Source organism: Oncorhynchus tshawytscha, linkage group LG33 (genome assembly GCF_018296145.1).
Source record: "Oncorhynchus tshawytscha isolate Ot180627B linkage group LG33, Otsh_v2.0, whole genome shotgun sequence".
Classification (NCBI taxonomy): domain Eukaryota; kingdom Metazoa; phylum Chordata; class Actinopteri; order Salmoniformes; family Salmonidae; genus Oncorhynchus; species Oncorhynchus tshawytscha.
Window position 1 is genome coordinate 9,751,435 of NC_056461.1, and position 17,619 is coordinate 9,769,053.

At 44.6% G+C, this 17,619-nt stretch overlaps 1 protein-coding gene across 3 annotated transcripts in view; it reads left to right on the forward strand.

Moving 5' to 3' along the window:
• The window catches only part of ttll11 (tubulin tyrosine ligase-like family, member 11), a 41,589-nt gene that overhangs the window by 13,257 nt on the left and 10,713 nt on the right, over window positions 1-17,619 (forward strand). For 2 of the 3 annotated variants that reach the window (XM_042311569.1, XM_024397216.2), the window contains exons 4-7: window positions 3,821-4,111; window positions 4,316-4,600; window positions 5,380-5,475; window positions 5,549-5,661. In XM_042311569.1, coding sequence (XP_042167503.1) covers window positions 3,821-4,111; window positions 4,316-4,600; window positions 5,380-5,475; window positions 5,549-5,661 — 785 coding nt within the window. The remainder of the gene's footprint in view (window positions 1-3,820; window positions 4,112-4,315; window positions 4,601-5,379; window positions 5,476-5,548; window positions 5,662-17,619) is intronic. The other variant, XM_024397217.2, reaches the window with a different exon arrangement.

Below are 17,619 nucleotides of genomic sequence, written 5' to 3' on the forward strand. Positions count from 1 at the left end.
CACGTATACACACACACACACACACGTACACTAACACACACACTTCTGGGGTAATTGGCAGGGACAGTGGATCTGTTCTGAGCGTGCTCAGTGCGAACAGGGCATGGCTAAGCAGTTTAGCACAGAGAGAGCCAGCAGCAGCTGCTAATAGTAAATGACACACCCTGGTCCCTACCATATCACAGCATACCACACACACACATACTGTACCACAGCTCCTGCTGTGTTAAACACACACACACACACACATACTCTAATGCTCGCATGTACTCGCACATATATAAACACACACACACCTCACATACACAGTCCTCCTGTCTCCATATTGAAGCCTCAGCATTGGCACCAATGTCTGTATATACAGTCAGGCCCATAAGTATTTGGACAGTGACACAATGTGCCTCATTTTGGCTCCGTTCTCCACCACAATGGATTTGAAAGGAAACAATCAAGATGCGTGGTGAAAGTGTAGATCTTTAATATAAGGGTTTTGTCAAAATTATTGCATGAACGGTGCAGAAATTACGACCATTTTTATACATGGCCCCCAATTGTAGGGTCTTAAAAGGTAATTGGACAAACCAAGCGAATCACGAGTTAATTCTTGGTTGCAAATCCTTTGCAGTCAATGACTGTCTGAAGTCTGGAACCCATAGACATCACCAGATGCTGGGTTTCAGCCCTGGTGATGCTCTGCCAGGGCCTTTACCTCTGCTGTCGTCAGTTCCTGCTTGTTCTTGGGGAGTTTTGCCTTCAGCAAGTGAAATGCATGCTCAATTGGATTCAGGTCAGGTGATTGACTTAGTCATTGCAGAACATTCCACTTCTTTGCCTTAAAGTATTGGGTTGCTTTCGCAGTGTGCTTGGGGGGGTGGGTAGACTAGAGCATTGGACCTGTAACCGAAAGGTTGCAAGATCGAATCCCGAGCTGACAAGGTAAAAATCTTGTCGTTCTGCCCCTGAACAAGGCAGTTAACCCACTAGGCCGTCATTGAACATAAGAATTTGTTCTTAACTGACATCTGCACTGTGGAGCACCGTCCAATGAGTTTTGATGCATTTGGCTGAATCTGAGCAGATAATATAGCACCAACCCTTCAGAATTCATACTGCTGCTTTTGTCAGCAGTCACATCAATAAATAAATACAAGGGAACCAGCTCCATCGGCAGCCATACATGCCCACTCCATAACACGACCTCCACCATGCTTCACAGGTGAGGTGGTATGCTTCAGATCAGGAGCAGTTCCTTCCCTTCTCCATAACACGACCTCCACCATGCTTCACGGGTGAGGTGGTATGCTTCAGATCATGAGCAGTTCCTTCCCTTCTCCATAACACCACCTCCACCATGCTTCACGGGTGAGGTGGTATGCTTCAGATCATGAGCAGTTCCTTCCCTTCTCCATAACACCACCTCCACCATGCTTAACAGGTGAGGTGGTATGCTTCAGATCATGAGCAGTTCCTTCCCTTCTCCATAACACGACCTCCACCATGCTTCACAGGTGAGGTGGTATGCTTCGGATCATGAGCAGTTCCTTCCCTTCTCCATACTCTTCTCTTCCCATCATTCTGGTACAAGTTGATCTTTGCCTCATCTCTCCATAGGATGTTGTTCCAGAACTGTACAGGCTTTTATTTTTTAAATTTTTTTGGCAAACTCTAATCTGGTCTTCCTGTTTGAGGCTTACCAATGGTTTACATCTTGTGGTAAACCCTCTGTATTTACTCTGGTGAAGTCTTCTCTTGATTGTCGACTTTGACACAGATACGCCTGCCTCCTGGAGGGCGTTCTTGATCTGGACAACTGTTGTGAAGGGGTTTTTCTTCACCAGGGAAACAATTCTTCTGTCCACCACAGTTTGTTTATGTGGTCTTTCTGGGCTTTTTGGTGCTCCTGAGCTCACCAGTGCGTTCTTTCTTTTTACCATTTCTCAGCCTAATTTCTCAGCTTGCTTCTCTGGCAGTGACAGTTCTTTGGACTTCATATTGAGGGTTAACGGCAACTGATTCCAAATGCAAATGCCACACATGAAATCGACCCTAGACCTTTTGTCTGCTTACTTGTAAATTAACTAATGAGGGAATAACACACACCTGGCCATGGAACAGCTGAGCAGCCAATTGTCCAATTACTTTTGGTCCCATATATAAAGTACTGTTATTCCTACACCGTTCACCGGATTTTGGATGTAAATACCCGCAAATGAATATTCATTATTTAATATGCTGTGGTAGACAGGTCAAATAATAACAACTTGGTCAATATCCAAATATTTATGTACCTGACTGTATGAATAGATAAAGCCTTTGATTACGTGACACCATATAAGTCTAATAACGCTTTGAAGCCAAATGAAGTCGGTTACGATGGCCTCTCATGGAGACATAACATGCGCAGTTTGAGCTACTCCAGGAAGTGATGTTGCAGGCAACTCGATTATCTTTATATCTTATTTTGTGTGTGATTTTTAAAATGATTGGTTCAAGGACATCGGGTGTATTAGAAGCAATTATTGGCACCGTGATTGTCTTTGAGACATTTTATTATGTACAAGAAGATAGACCTATTCATTATAATTTGACATTCTGTTTTCTGCTAACAATGCCTGCCGTACAGAAGTTGGCCTTGAACTATTGTGGCTTCGATGAGAGGGGGCAGTCGTTCTCCCCTGGTTGGCACGTAGGATTATTTAGAGCTAGAAAATGTAATGGTGTTTGACTGAGGTCACTGTGACTTTGAGAGGTGTGTCCTCGGACAGCCTCCCTGCCTTGCATAGGGATGAATGGTGGATGGGTCATTCAACTGGTTTTGTGAATGAACTGACATTGAAAGGGCACAGTGTAAAAAAAACACAGCTCAGCTAGTCCAACAGAGGGGGGCACTACAGCCCCTTTTTTAAAAGGCTCTGCATCTCTACCACAGACGGTCTACAGCAGGGCTCTCTAATTCCGGTTCCTGGAGCGCTACCGTCGTGTAGGTTTACGCTCCGACCCTAACCTTGCGCACCTGATTTCAATAATTAGTTGGTCGGTAAGATGAATCAGGTTAGTTACAACTGGGGTTGAATTGAAAACCTAGAGGACGGTAGCTCTACAGGAACAGGGCTGGAGAGCCCTGGACTAGACATAGACTAACCTTGATGGGGCTGTGCCATAAGGATCCTATCAGAGCTGAGGGCGTTAAGTATTAACATCAGGCTGAATTACTTCATTCTTCAATCACGGTAAGTTACGATAAGGAATGAGACTGTATGTAGTTTAATATGAATGAATCCCAATGTAGGAAATTGCTCTAGATAAATATAAGCCCCCCGAGCTCAATATCTGGCCTTGGGATGTGGTGTCTGACTGGTACAAAAATACTTATGAGAGAGTGAATATTGAAAAATGTCCATACAGACATTAGCAGTCATGTTTTTCCAGAGAGACACGGACAGGATAATGTCCTGCGCTAAAGATGCAGTCAAGCATAGGCAAAGCCAATGGCTACAAGATTAGACTTGATATCGCTCTCCTTATATCACTCTGCATGAGCTTAAGTCACGTTTACGGGGGATGACAGGAAGTGCGCTATCATCTTTCAGCACTAAATGTACTGGGATTTGACTCGGAAGGGGCTCCTTTACAATCCAGCTGATTTGGCCTCTTTGCCATTGATGAGAATTGGTTTGAACGTTAAAGCACAAAAATATTTGGCATTTTCCCCTAAACATCAAATCAGATGACCCTTGCTTGATTGACCTTTAACGTCTTCTCCCATTTAGACTCCTGGCTGGTCAAATGTTTTATTTCTGAGTGTTGCTGTCTGTCTCAGATCAGTCTGGCCAAGGACGGTGACGTGTCCCAGAAGCCCACCTTCATCATCAAGCCGGACGGAGGGTCCCAGGGGGATGGCATCTACCTCATCCGTGACCCCGGCGACCTCAGGGTCATAGCGGGGTCACATACCAAGCAGTCCGTGGTCCAGGAGTACATCCACAAGCCCCTGCTCATCGACAAGCTCAAGTTCGACATCCGTCTCTACGTGCTGGTCAAGTCCCTGGAGCCGCTGGAGATCTATATCGCGAAAGAGGGGCTGTCGCGTTTCTGCACCGAGCCATACCAGGTAGGAACACTAACTGAAGAGCACCTACGCATGGCCTTCATGACGCATACATACCGCATCCATAAGCAGTACATAAGATATCTTATCTTCCATTTGGCCTAAAAGCATACGACTAGCATTTTAAACATAGCCTTTCTTCATGTTTTAAACGGTGAATATAGTATTCTGAAATGTGTTTCTCCCATCTCCCTGCCACCCCACTAGGAGCCCAGTCAGAAGAACCTGAGCCACGTGTTCATGCACCTGACCAACTACTCTCTCAACGTCCAGAGTGGGAACTTTGTCCACTCCGACAGCCTGTCGTCGGGCAGCAAGCGCACCTTCTCCAGCGTGCTCTACCGCCTGGCCTCTAAAGGAGTGGACATTAAGAAGGTGTGGTCAGACATCATCTCTCTGGTCATCAAGACGATCATCGCCCTGGTTCCTGAGCTCAAGGTTTACTACCAGGCCGACATACCGCCCGGCAAACCAGGACCCACTTGTTTCCAGGTACGGAGTAGGAAGAGGAGAGGGTGGAGTGTGTGACTCAGTTAGTTGCCATGTGAATGTCACGGGAAAGAGGTTTTGCAGTCTAAAACAATTATTGTCGTTGAATATTCAAATCAAGTGAGAGAGACTTGTCATTTCTTCAAACAATCATCTTTATTCAATATTGATTCATTATTGCAATAATGAGGCTGGTCGAGTAACCTAACCTTTACACAAATGCAGAGTCCAAATATAGCTGAGACTAAAAATGCATCATAAGCCACTCTGGGTTCATCCAGTCGTTATTTGCACGGGGTTGTTGTGTTAACCCCACCCTGTTTTTAGTTTCCCAGATGCAAGGATGATTTTGAGACAGTGAGGGATCGTTCTACTCCTAAGCTATCCCTAGTAAAACACATGCTTGTTTCTGTAATGCAGTCTAACTCATTTGTCAGCTCAAGCCTTCTCTGGTGACTATATGCCCAGATTAGCTGCAGGGAACTAGAGTGGAGACTATTAAAAACACAGACACTAGTAGGACAGAAATGTCTTACTCTTAGTTAAATATTAATTGTTAACCATTTAATATGAAATAAATCAGGTAAATACGGAATTTTCCTCTCACACACCTTGTATCAAGGTTTGAGTGCAGACGGAGTTATGGAAAACTACACCTAATATATATGATATGTGTTCTTAGGTACTAGATGTTTTTCAAGGATAATTTGACTGAGTTGTAGATGTGGTGTTTTGCAATACACAACGCCCATCTCTACCGTGTGTGCGTGTGTGTGTGTTAGATCTTAGGATTTGACATCCTCCTGATGAAGAACCTAAAGCCAGTTTTACTGGAGGTCAACGCCAACCCCAGTATGAGAATAGAACACGAGCAGGAAGTGAGTAGGACGATCATCATCACCACCACCACCACTGCCATGCTCTGAAGTGCTAATGGTGTGTCTGTTTCAGGTGTCCCCGGGGGTGTTTGAGTACGTCCCCAGCCCAGTAGACGAGGAGGTGAAGGTGGGAGTCATTAGGGACACACTTCGTCTCATGGACCCTGCTCAGAAGAAATCACTAACGTGAGTCACACACACACACACACACACACACACACGTGACCATGAAGCTATGGTTAAGGCAGGGGTTTGGATTGACCTGGAATGTGGACATGAAGTTAGGGTTCAGGGCCCTACGACATCACAGCGTTAGGTGTTCACAATCCATTTCAAGGAAACAGGTTTGTGATTTTGACGTGCGCAGAAAGGAGTCCTCGTGAGTGCGTTAGAGTGCGTGTGTCGCGGCTAATTCTCTTCACAATATACAAACACGGGCTCATTCTGTTCAGAACAACCCAGGGTAGCCTAGAGGTTAAGAGCATTGGGCCAGTAACCGAAAGGTCGATGGTTCGAATCCCTGAGCTGACTCGGTGAAAAATCTGTTGATGTGCCCTTGTGCAAAAGCACTTAACCTTAATTGGTCCTGTAAGTCGCTCAAGATAAGAGCTTCTGCTAAATGACTACAATGTAACTTTACATCAAGCGTAGTGATCGTAAATTTATATTTATTATAATCCTCAATGTCTTATCGTTCAAAATACAGAGTCCTCTTAATTTATAGCATTTCCCTCACTCCGACAACAAAAACATTTGAAATATTTGCCCAATTAGCGCGTCTTGTCACGCGAGGTGCTCAAGTTCAGAACGGCTGTCAGTCAAAACCCCATCCAGCGCGGAGCCAGAGCTCTGACGTCTTGTATCGCATGTCACTGTACAGCCACTGTGTTCCAATTTTAGGCGTTTATCGGTGACCAAATATGCAAAGCAGTGTAAAAGGCTTACAAAGCTTTATGACATATCTGAGCAATGTAAGACATTACTCTATTCTTTAGGATTGCATTGCATTTATTTTTGTTTCCAAAGTAGGCCTGTCTTTTTTAAGATTGACGACAGTAAGGCTAGCCAAGACAAATGCTAGGTGTCTTTTTAAGATTGACGACAGTAGGCTAGCCAAGACAAATGCTAGGTATCTTTTGAGATTGACGACAGTAGGCTAGCCAAGACAAATGCTAGGTGTCTTTTGAGATTGACGACAGTAGGCTAGCCAAGACAAATGCTAGGTATCTTTTGAGATTGACGACAGTAGGCTAGCCAAGACAAATGCTAGGTGTCTTTTTAAGATTGACGACAGTAGGCTAGCCAAGACAAATGCTAGGTGTCTTTTTAAGATTGAGATAGGCTGCCAAGACAAATGCTAGGTATCTTTTGAGATTGACGACAGTAGGCTAGCCAAGACAAATGCTAGGTGTCTTTTTAAGATTGACGACAGTAGGCTAGCCAAGACAAATGCTAGGTATCTTTTGAGATTGACGACAGTAGGCTAGCCAAGACAAATGCTAGGTGTCTTTTTAAGATTGACGACAGTAGGCTAGCCAAGACAAATGCTAGGTATCTTTTGAGATTGACGACAGTAGGCTAGCCAAGACAAATGCTAGGTGTCTTTTTAAGATTGACGACAGTAGGCTAGCCAAGACAAATGCTAGGTATCTTTTGAGATTGACGACAGTAGGCTAGCCAAGACAAATGCTAGGTGTCTTTTTGTACCTTTTTTCTTTTTGTAGACTATCAGTAGCCAATAGACACCTTTTGTTTTCTTCTTCTCCCGGTGACAAGTAAGACAACCTAGATGGTAGCCTATGATTTTAAAAAAACGTAAGCTATTTTAATCTGACATATCCAGGGAATGCGTGATATTTTGACGTGCAACCTTATCGAATGATCAGATTTTTGTATTTTTTAGGTTTTTGTGCATATTGGCCTGGGCCATATTATTCACCACCTGAGGAAGTGGGAACTCCAAAACACTTATATTGCTAACTTTAAATATGACAATGTTGCAAGATGGCCATGTAGGCTAATTGAGTCATCTATCAATAAATGTAATGTCCTACAGCAACTTTCCAGCGCTAGGCCTATGCAGGCTACTTTAGGTAGGCCTAGTCACCGCATGTGGTGTGCTCCGCTCCGCGGGCGCATCAAAACCATATACTTCATACCACTAATAAAACTAGTAGTATAGTATGTACGGGATACACATGGTTTCTTGCACGTTCCTTCTCGACGATGCAACAATACGAAATAATAAGAATACGAACATAAAGTAAACGGCTCAGTAGAATATATATATATATATTCTACTGACAATCTGATGGCTTGTAGATACCAACAGGCTCTGAGACACTTTCTATCAGACCTCATGCTTCCGATACCGTCTGCCCGACGGTAAGGCACAGCTCTTGGCTGGGGTATGTGGAGAGCTTGAGGAGGATGCCGCCTGAGGAAGTAGAGACGCTGTTGCGCCCTCTTGACAAGAGTGGTGGTGTTGTTGGTCCATGTCGAGTCCTCGGTAATGTGGATGCCGAGGAACTTAAAACTGCTGACTCTCTCTACTGCAGTCCTGTTGATGTGAATCAGGGCATGTTCCCTCCTCTGCTTCCTGAAGTCAACAATCAAGTCATTTGTTTTGCTGACGTTGAGGGAGAGGTTGTTCTCCTGGCACCACAATGCCAGTTCACTCACCTCCTCCCTATAGGCTGAGTCGTCATTATGGTTATCAGGCTACAACCGTAGTTTTGTCAGCAAACTTGGAGTTGGTGTCTTGCAACGTCACTCAGTCGTGGGTGAACAGGGAGTACGGCAGAGGGCAGAGGACACACCCCAGGGGGCCCCTGTGTTAAGAGTCAGTGTAGAGGTGTTGTTGCCAATCCTCAAAGCCTGCGGTCTGCTTTTCAGGAAGTCCAGGATCCAGTTGCAGAGGGAGGTGTCCAGACCCAGGGCTCTGACCTTGGTGTCGAGCTTGGAGGGAACAATAGTGTTGAATGCTGAACTGTAATCAATTAATAGCATTCTCACATAGGTGTTCCTCTTGTCTAGATGTGCTACGGCTGTGTGAATGGCGATGGAAATGTAATCTTGCGTGGAGCTGTTGGCGGTATGCAAACTGGAGTGGGTACGGTGTGCCTGGCATGTTGGCCTTGATGTGGGCCGTGACCAGCCTCTCGAAGCACTTCATGATGATCGGGGTGAGTGCGAAGGGGCGATAGTCATGTCACCTTGTCTTTCCTTGGGCACTGGGACGATCGTCGTCTCCTTGAAGCAAGTGGGGACTACAGCCTGGGACAGGGACAGGTTGCAGATGTCCAAGAAGAAGCCTACTCTGATTGTAAAGTGATGCTATGAACTCTATATCAAGAGGTGAGAAATAAATGATGTACGACCAGAAAGCCGTGACTCTGCTCTATGTAACGAGAACAACAGTAGTTACTTTGAAGACGGTTTATTTTGAGGCTAGGGTTAGTGTTCTACTGAGATGTGGAGGAAGCTTAGGGTGAAGCTGCATCATTCCCCCATTACCATAGCTGGTGTCAGCGACCCAAGTCTCTCCTTCCCTACCTCCCTCCATCTTGACTAAGTTCACCCTGTGTGTGTGGTGATATTAGCCAATCAGTGTGACGTGTGTGGGTCTGGGCTCTAGGCTGGACCTGGGGATTGCTGATAGGGGAAAGTCTATCTCTCTCTCGCCCTCTGGTCTCTCTGGCCAGCCAGCTTTAGAAACGCCCCAGTGAGCAGCTCTCCATAAGCCTGTTAAAGGGAAACATTCAATTCCAGCCCAGCCGTGATGAAATTTCACACATGACTGCCGTGTGTGTCTATACTGGGTATGTTTGTTTGTGTGTGTGTGTGTGTGACTAGCAGGCAGCTCGATGCTCTGCGGCCCATGGGGTGGCCATCACTAACCTCCCCTTACCACTCTTCCGTTGAGACTTACCGTAACGGTATCTCTCTCTCTCTCTCTGCCTCTCTCTCTGCCCCTCTCTCTGCTTTCTCTGCCCTTTTCTATAATTTCCTATCATTTTCATCCCCTCGCTTTCTGTCTTGATCTATCCCTGTTCTCTCTCGCTCTCCCTTCCTTGGTTATCAAGACACGGCGTTCACAGTCAGAATGGTCTCTCTCTCTGCATCTCTTTCTCTATGTACGATTATCTTCCACATGTGACTCGTTTCAGGAAACTAGGCACATGTTGCACGTCACGACTTCGCAGGAGCGCCATTTGACCGTAAACTTCTGGAACATGTGATCTTTCATGTGCCTTAATAACAAACTCGTATGCCATCTGTAAATACAAATGAAAATGGTTAAATTACGAGCCTAGTTGGTTTAGCCACGGAAAAAGTCAGCAACCTTCCCGCTAGCCATGACTGTCTAAAATAACGAGTTGGCTGGACATGCCGAGAGATGAGTTCAGATTGGTCTGTCATATAGCATGCTTCTATTCTATTAATGAGCTGGTCAGTATGTGTAGGTAATCCTTTGTATAAAACACCTGTCTCCGGATTACATCTTCAAACAAAGGGAAACCATGGCATCCGTGACAGAGGGAGAAGCGTCCATCCATGTATACGGGTAAGAGAGTCTAGTTACATTTCCAGATACTACATGTTTCTAATTTTGTCAAAGTAATTTTATATTTCAAGTACTGTTAGCTAACTAGCTCAAGTTACGTGTATGATCTGTGTAGTAATATTATTCATATCTCAGAGCCATTTGCATTGCTAAACGTCCCTTTTTCAGGACCCTGTCTTCCAAAGATAATTTGGAAAAATCCAAATAACTTCACAGATCTTTATTGTAAAGGGTTTAAACACTGTTTCCCATGCTTGTTCAATGAACCATAAACAATGAATGAACATGCAACTGTGGAACGGTCGTTAAGACACTAACAGCTTACAGATTGTAGGCATTTAAGGTCACAGTTATGAACTTAGGACACTAAAGAGGCCTTTCTACTGACTCTGGAAAAACACCAAAAGAAAGATGCCCAGGGTCCCTGCTCATCTGTGGAAATGTGCCTTAGGCATGCTGCAAGGAGGCATGAGGACTGCAGATGTGGCCAGGGCAATAAATTGCGATGTCTGTACTGTGAGACGCCTAAGACAGCGCTACAGGGAGACAGGATGGACAGTGGCAGACCACGTCCTCGCAGTGGCAGACCACGTGTAACAACACTTGCACAGGATTGGTACATCCGAACATCACACCTGCGGGACAGGTACAGGATGGCAACAACAACTGCCCGAGTTATACCAGGAACGCACAATCCCTCCATCAATGCTCAGACTGTCTGCAATAAGCTGAGAAAGGCTGGACTGAGGACTTGTAGGCCTGTGGTAAGGCAGGTCTTCACCAGACATCACCGGCAAAAATGTCGCCTATGGGCACAAAACCCACCGTCACTGGACCAGACAGGACGGGCAAAAAGTTCTCTTCACTGACAAGTTGCAATTTTGTCTCACCAGGTGTGATGGTCGGATTTGCGTTCATCGTCGAAGGAAGGAGCGTTACACCGAGGCCTGTACTCTGGAGCGGGATCGATTTGAAGGTGGAGGGTCCGTCATGGTCTGGGGCGGTGTGTCACAGCATCATCGGACTGAGCTTGTTGTCATTGAAGGCAATCTCAACGCTGTGCGTTACAGGGAAGACATCCTCCTCCCTCATGTGTTACTCTTCCTGCAGGCTCATCCTGACATGACCCTCAGGCATGACAATGCCACCAGCCATACTGCTCGTTCTATGCGTGATTTCCTGCAAGACAGGAATGTCTTGGTGGAAGAGTGGGGTAACATCTCACAGCAAGAACAGGCAAATCTGGTGCAGTCCATGAGGAGGAGATGCACTGCAGTACTTAATGCAGCTGGTGGCCAGACCAGATACTGACTGCTACTTTTGATTTTGACCTTTGTTCAGGGACACATCATTCTGTTAGTCACATGTCTGTGGAACTTGTTCAGTTTATGTCTCAGTTGTTGAATCTAATGTTCATCCAAATATTTACAAGTTAAGTTTGCTGAAAATAAACGCAGTTGACAGCGAGAGGATGTTTCTTATTTTGCTGAGTTTAGTTATAGCCTAATGTTAGCTAGCTGACATTGAACCCTGTTGGTTAGCGACCTGCAGATTCATGCTACATGTCTAAAAATAAGACTCCACAATGCAAGTAACTATTTCAATAGAATGTTTACGATGTCACTGCGACAACTGTGAATTGACGCAGCTGGTAAATTCACTCTGGCTATCTACTCTATTTCAGAGCACTCTTGTCTGAGTGTGCCAGAGCGCAGAATAACTGACAAATTTACGAAACACTCAACACCTGTTGAATATAGCCGGTGTCAGTAAACATTGGATTCACCAACGCTCTGGATAACATAAAAACAGCTTAACCCAGCTCTCTTGCGGTGAGTAAAATGGTCAGTGAGCTGTTCTCTCATTTGTGTCTGGAGGTAGCTAGCCAACGTTAGCCAGTTAGCTTGGGTGCTTGACTGCTGCTGTTAGGACAGAGCGCTCGAATCAACCCTACACCTCAGCCAGAGCATCCAGTGTGCGCTTTGACCGCTCCGAGAGTGAAACACTCTGAATTTACAAACGGATCTGAGTTTCTGCAAACCCAGAGCGCCTTCGGACACTCCAGATTTCATTTAGGAACACACCTGTAGTATAAACCAGCCGTTAGTCTTGAAATCTTAGGTTGTGTAGTAGAGTGGTCACCAACTGGTCGATCGTGATCGACTTGTCGATTTCCAAGGCATTTCTAGTCGATCGCCAAACATTGATAAAGCCTTGTGTTGATAGTAGGTGCAGCCAATTCAGCTGCCCTGCGCGCCAGTTAGGCAAACTGTTGCCATTTCATGTGTCTGAAGGTACGAACTCTGCCTTCCCGGTGGGCCTGGAGAGGAAATCAAGTGCACTATGTCTCTTCTGGCCAATCAGATTGCTCAGATGACCTGCAGTAACATATCAGGCATAAAAGAAACCTACGGCAAAGTTGATACTGTGAGATTTCAAAACGTTTAAGCCCATGACTAGAGAGAGACTCAACGAACACAGCAAAGAGCTGCTGTTTTTATGAGTGAGTTCATGTTTAAGTTCTTACTAAGCACTGTCAACACTTTTGTATTCAACACTTATAACCCATATAATGTGTGTTCTTCCTATTTCCACTCAGCTCTACAACAAGCAGTGCAGCAGTAATGAAGGAGTAGGAAAGTGTATGTATAGGCGTACGCTGTTTTTGTTATTATTAGCGGCTTGGGTCTTTTTTTTAAATATCAAGTATTTCACTTTCTCTGTTCATAGGAGTAACAATATGAGTTTGTGCATGAGGCAGAGATAATGCGGCGCGACTCGAGTTTCGCCATCAGCTGGAAGACGGTGTCCCTTTTTGGTCAGTGTCAGTGGAGGAAAGGGAGAGCGGAGGGATGTGGAGAGACGACTCTCAGTCTGCTGCTCTCTCCCTCTGCTGAGACTGACCATCAGATGCAGGCACCATCAGCCCAGTAAAATAAAAATACAATTATTTTAATGTATGCTCACTCAGCAGTGCCTCACAAGTAATACAACAATGGATCTATTTCCGGTGTGATCGTATAGCCTACCTCAAATTTTGAAATAGAATTTAAACAAATGTCCCGAACAACAACGCAATGGCAGGTAAATTCAAGCAAAGCCAGGATGCGGTGATAATGTATTGGACCTATCGCTTACTGCACAAACCTCACTGCCACAGTACTGTTTTTAATTGGTTAATGTTGCATAGGCTTACATTTTTTTTAAAAGTCATGTTAATAAAAAAATCAGAGCGGTAGATCTCTGCATACATTTTGACTCAGGAAAGGTTGGTGACCACTGGTTTAGCACATGGCCTCACATTTGAATCCTTAAACAGATGGGTGGGGCTAAAGCTTAAGAGGGTGTGAATGATGCTGAATGGGTGGAAACAACGGAGAACTCTCCAGTAGGTGTACCAAAACATTCAAGGGCCATTTTCTCCAAAGTGGCGTTACAAGTTTATTAACTTTCAAAGCAGAATTACTTTCCCATTGTTCCTCAACTGTAGTGTATGATATACCATTTTCTAGCTCTGAGTCTCTATTTTTATCCAATGTATAAAAAAACACATAATTTAAATAAGACTAATCAAGCCGGTCGGTCACATATCTTCTATGATCAGTCAGTTTTTCCTATGTGAGAGGAATATCTGCTGGGGGATAATGCCCTTTCAGCTATTACCATATTCATGACCAGGACCTTATTGGTATAATCCTGTATAATATCTATAATCCTAGATCATCCTCACTGCATATCTCTCGCTCTTTATACAACCGGTGTGGGGCTAAACCTGGATGCTGATTGGTTAAAACCGCATTCCAGCCGGTGTCTATTCCACAAGTTACCACCGGCTAAATCTTACGTTGAAATGCCTATTTTGCTCTGTTCCTTCTGACTGTTCAATCCACTGTCTTTTCAGCTCAGCCAGGCAATTTATATACTAGATCTACACTGTAAAAAGCATCTAGACATAATGTTCCATTTTTCTTTTCGTGTAGCATTAGGTTTTCAACAGCAGAGATTTGTAATGACCTTGCCGTCTGTCTCCAACATTTGCAACGTTGTTTCAATATTGAAGTTCGATCTCCAACGTGTCGGGACAAGAAACAGGCTGGCAGCTGTTCTTAGCCAGTCGAAATCATGAATTGGCATAATTTTTAATGGATGTACATGAAGAAATATCAATCAAAAAACACAAAATGCAGCTAGTTTGCTTTCATTTCAGCTTCATTTTGAAGTGATCGTGTTCGCTGTGTCGTCGGCTGTGTATCTCGTCTTAACAGTGGCCTGGCGAGAGAGCAAGTGTTCTAGCAAGCAAGAGATTAGAACGTTGCCAGCCATCATGGCAACCAAACCGATAGAACGAACGACCAGCTGGCTTGGGTAGCAACCCTAGATTTGTGCCGGGACTACTACGGATGAAATAGAATGAATAAATTCATCAAAATAATGAAAATATGTTGAATTATTTGAATATGTTGGTAACCCGTTGTATTGCGTACATCGCAGCTGAATAATAGTATTTTCATATTTTATGAGGGATTCATACTTTCTGTGACGTCGTTAGTGGAAAATACACTGAACAGTAAAGTGATTTTTGGATTCTTTTCCTCAAGGTGTAATGCCATAGTTACAGTACTGCCGTAGATATCATGTATGACACCAATGACAACCAATGACATTGGTTCCTACTACCAGGAGAGCTATGACCTTCTGAAGACTTGACTCAGTTGTCATGGTGTTTTGGCATTGGTATTCCCTTGTCATTTCTGTCTTAGCCCACTTGTGTTCTATATCAGATGACGGGAGTATTGAGTTGCTTTTAAGCCGTCAACAGTTTCTGATTGTCTTCTAGCTCACAATTCTGTTTGATTCAGTGTTTCAGTCTGCTGAAATCTGCTGAAAACTACAAAGTAGTGGAAAATGACACAACAAATCCGATTGTTTTGCTTTGGTTCCCTTTATGTATTCTGCTAAGACACACGCACCCACACACAGTACACACTCCCCCTGCTTTTTCTGCCAGGCGGGAACAAAAATGTGAGTGATCGTGTCAGGCAGGTGAGGCGGTGATTGCGTGGAGATGTGTTGTCAGCTGTGCAGATGGAGTGTGACAGAGTCTGATGGCTGCCTGTAGTGGAAAACGCTAATTATCCCCGGCTAGCTAGCGCTAATGCTTATTAATTTAGCCATTTAGATTTGATATGTTGCTAAAACATGCAATCAGTGCAGCGCCGAGTGATACAGTGAGCAAAATGAGAAGACGTTAATCATGTCTTTTTTTTTTTTGAGTTACTGTGTGTGTGTGTGTGTGTCCTGAGCTGTGTTTATCTGTCTATCGAACAAAAACCCATCGTTAAGAAACTACGTGACGCAGCGATGGCAACAGCCAGCCAAAACTTGCTGCTGGTGGCTTCATCTAATGCATCCTAAACTAGCCGCACTGACAAGCTCTTTCCTCCCCCTCCATACCTTCCACAGCAGCCAAACGCGTCTGATTTCCAGTAATGATCTGCAAAATTCAAATAAAACGAAGTGTAAAAATGAATGGGAGACATTTTGATTCGGGAATCGTCACGGGAACAGATGATGAAAGTAATGACCGGGTGGCCAAGGGAGGTCACATCCGTGTGTCAAACCCACCGCGAAGGTGGTTCTAAGGCCAGGGCCCGTATCCACAAAGCGTCTCAGATTGCTGATCCGGGATTTGTCCGTATAATATTATGATCTGAAAGGCGTAACTGTTCCGAGATCAGCACTCCTCCTCTGAGATGCTTTGTGAATACAGGCCACCCATCCATAGCTGCTGGTACTGTTCCTCTTTCGACTTCTCTCTCGCTCTCCCAGGGGGATGTCGTGGGCTCAAAACAGAACAGGCAATAACAATGTTAGCAGGAAAGCAATAACAACTCGAACAACTCTGCGGTTTTCCCTGGTTTCACTGGAACTGGATGGGATACACGTCTGTTTTCCTCGTCCTCGCTCTGGCTGGCTATTAATGAGTTAATAACGGCTAACTCTCTCAGCATACCTCTCATTATCCGACGTTTACTGTTCCGGAATGCGTCAAAAAAAAAAAAACGCTGATCAGGGACTCCTCTCTTCAACTCTAGGAAAACAATGTGCGTTTCCAGCGTCATTTGGGGGAACTAAGGCGTTGCTTACTCAGCAGATGGTGCAGGTACATCCGTAACCAAACGTACCAGAGTGGATTATAACCGCAGGCAGCTTTAGACGCTGTAGAGAGGTAGCATGTAGAAAAGGTAGGATGTGGAAAAGATGGCACATCGAAAGGTAGGACACAAAGGTAGGCTGTAGACTAGAGACATACTTTTGTGTATATATAGTGTATGTGGACACCCCTTCAAATGAGTGGATTTGGCTATTTCAGCTACACCCGTTGCTGACCAGTGTATGAAATTGAGCACGCACCCATGCAAACTCCATAGACAAACATTGGCAGTAGAATGGCCAAACAGCTCAGTGACTTTCAAAGTGTCACTGTTATAGGATGCCACCTTTCCAACAAGTCAGTTCGTCAACTTTCTGCCCTTCTAGAGCTGCCCCGGTCAACTGTAAGTGCTGTTATTGTGAAGTGGAAACGTCTAGGAGCAACAACGACTCTGTTGCGAAGTGGTAGGCCACACAAGCTCACAGAACGGGACCGCGGAGTGCTGAAGCTTGTAAAAATCATCTGTCTTCTAATGCAACACTCATTACCGAGTTCCAAACTGCCTCTGGAAGCAGCGTCAACAGAATAACTGTTCATTGGGAGCTTCGTGAAATGGGTTTCCATGGCCGAGCAGCCTGTGCAATGCCAACCGTCGACTGGAGTGGTGTAAACCTTGACCTCGCCATCAGTGGAAACACGTTCTCTGTAGTGATGATTCACTATCTGGCAGTCCGACGGACAAATCTGGGATCGGCGGATGCCAGGAGAACGCTATTTTCCCCATGCATATTGCCAACTGTAAAGTTTGGTGGAGGAATAATGGTCTGGGGCTGTTTCTCATGGTTTGAGCTAGGCCCCTTAGTTCCAGTGAACTGAAATCTTAACGCTACAGCATACAATGACATTCTAGACTATTCTGTGCTTTCACTTTGTGGCAACAGTTTGGGGAAGGCCCTTTCCTGTTTCAGCATCTCAATGCCCATGTGCACAAAGTGAGCTCCATACAGAAATAGTTTTGAGATCGGTGTGGAAGACCTTGACTGGCCTGCACAGAGCCCTGACCTCAACCCCATCGAACACCTGTGGTGTAAAGTACTTAAGTAAAAATCCATGAAAGTACTACTTAAGTAGTTTTTTGGGGTATCTGTACTTTACTATGTATATTTGACTACTTTTACTTCCCTACATTCCTAAAGAAAAGTATGTACTTTTTAAACTATTCATTTTCCCTGATACCCAAATGTACTCATTTACATTTTGAATGCTTAGCAGGACAGGAAAATGGTCTAATTCACATACTTATCAAGAGAACATCCCTACTACCCATCCCTATCTGGCGCTCACTAAACACATGCTTTGTTTGTAAATTATGTCTGAGTGTTGGAGTGGGCCCCTGGCTATCTGTAAAAAAAAAATACATGTA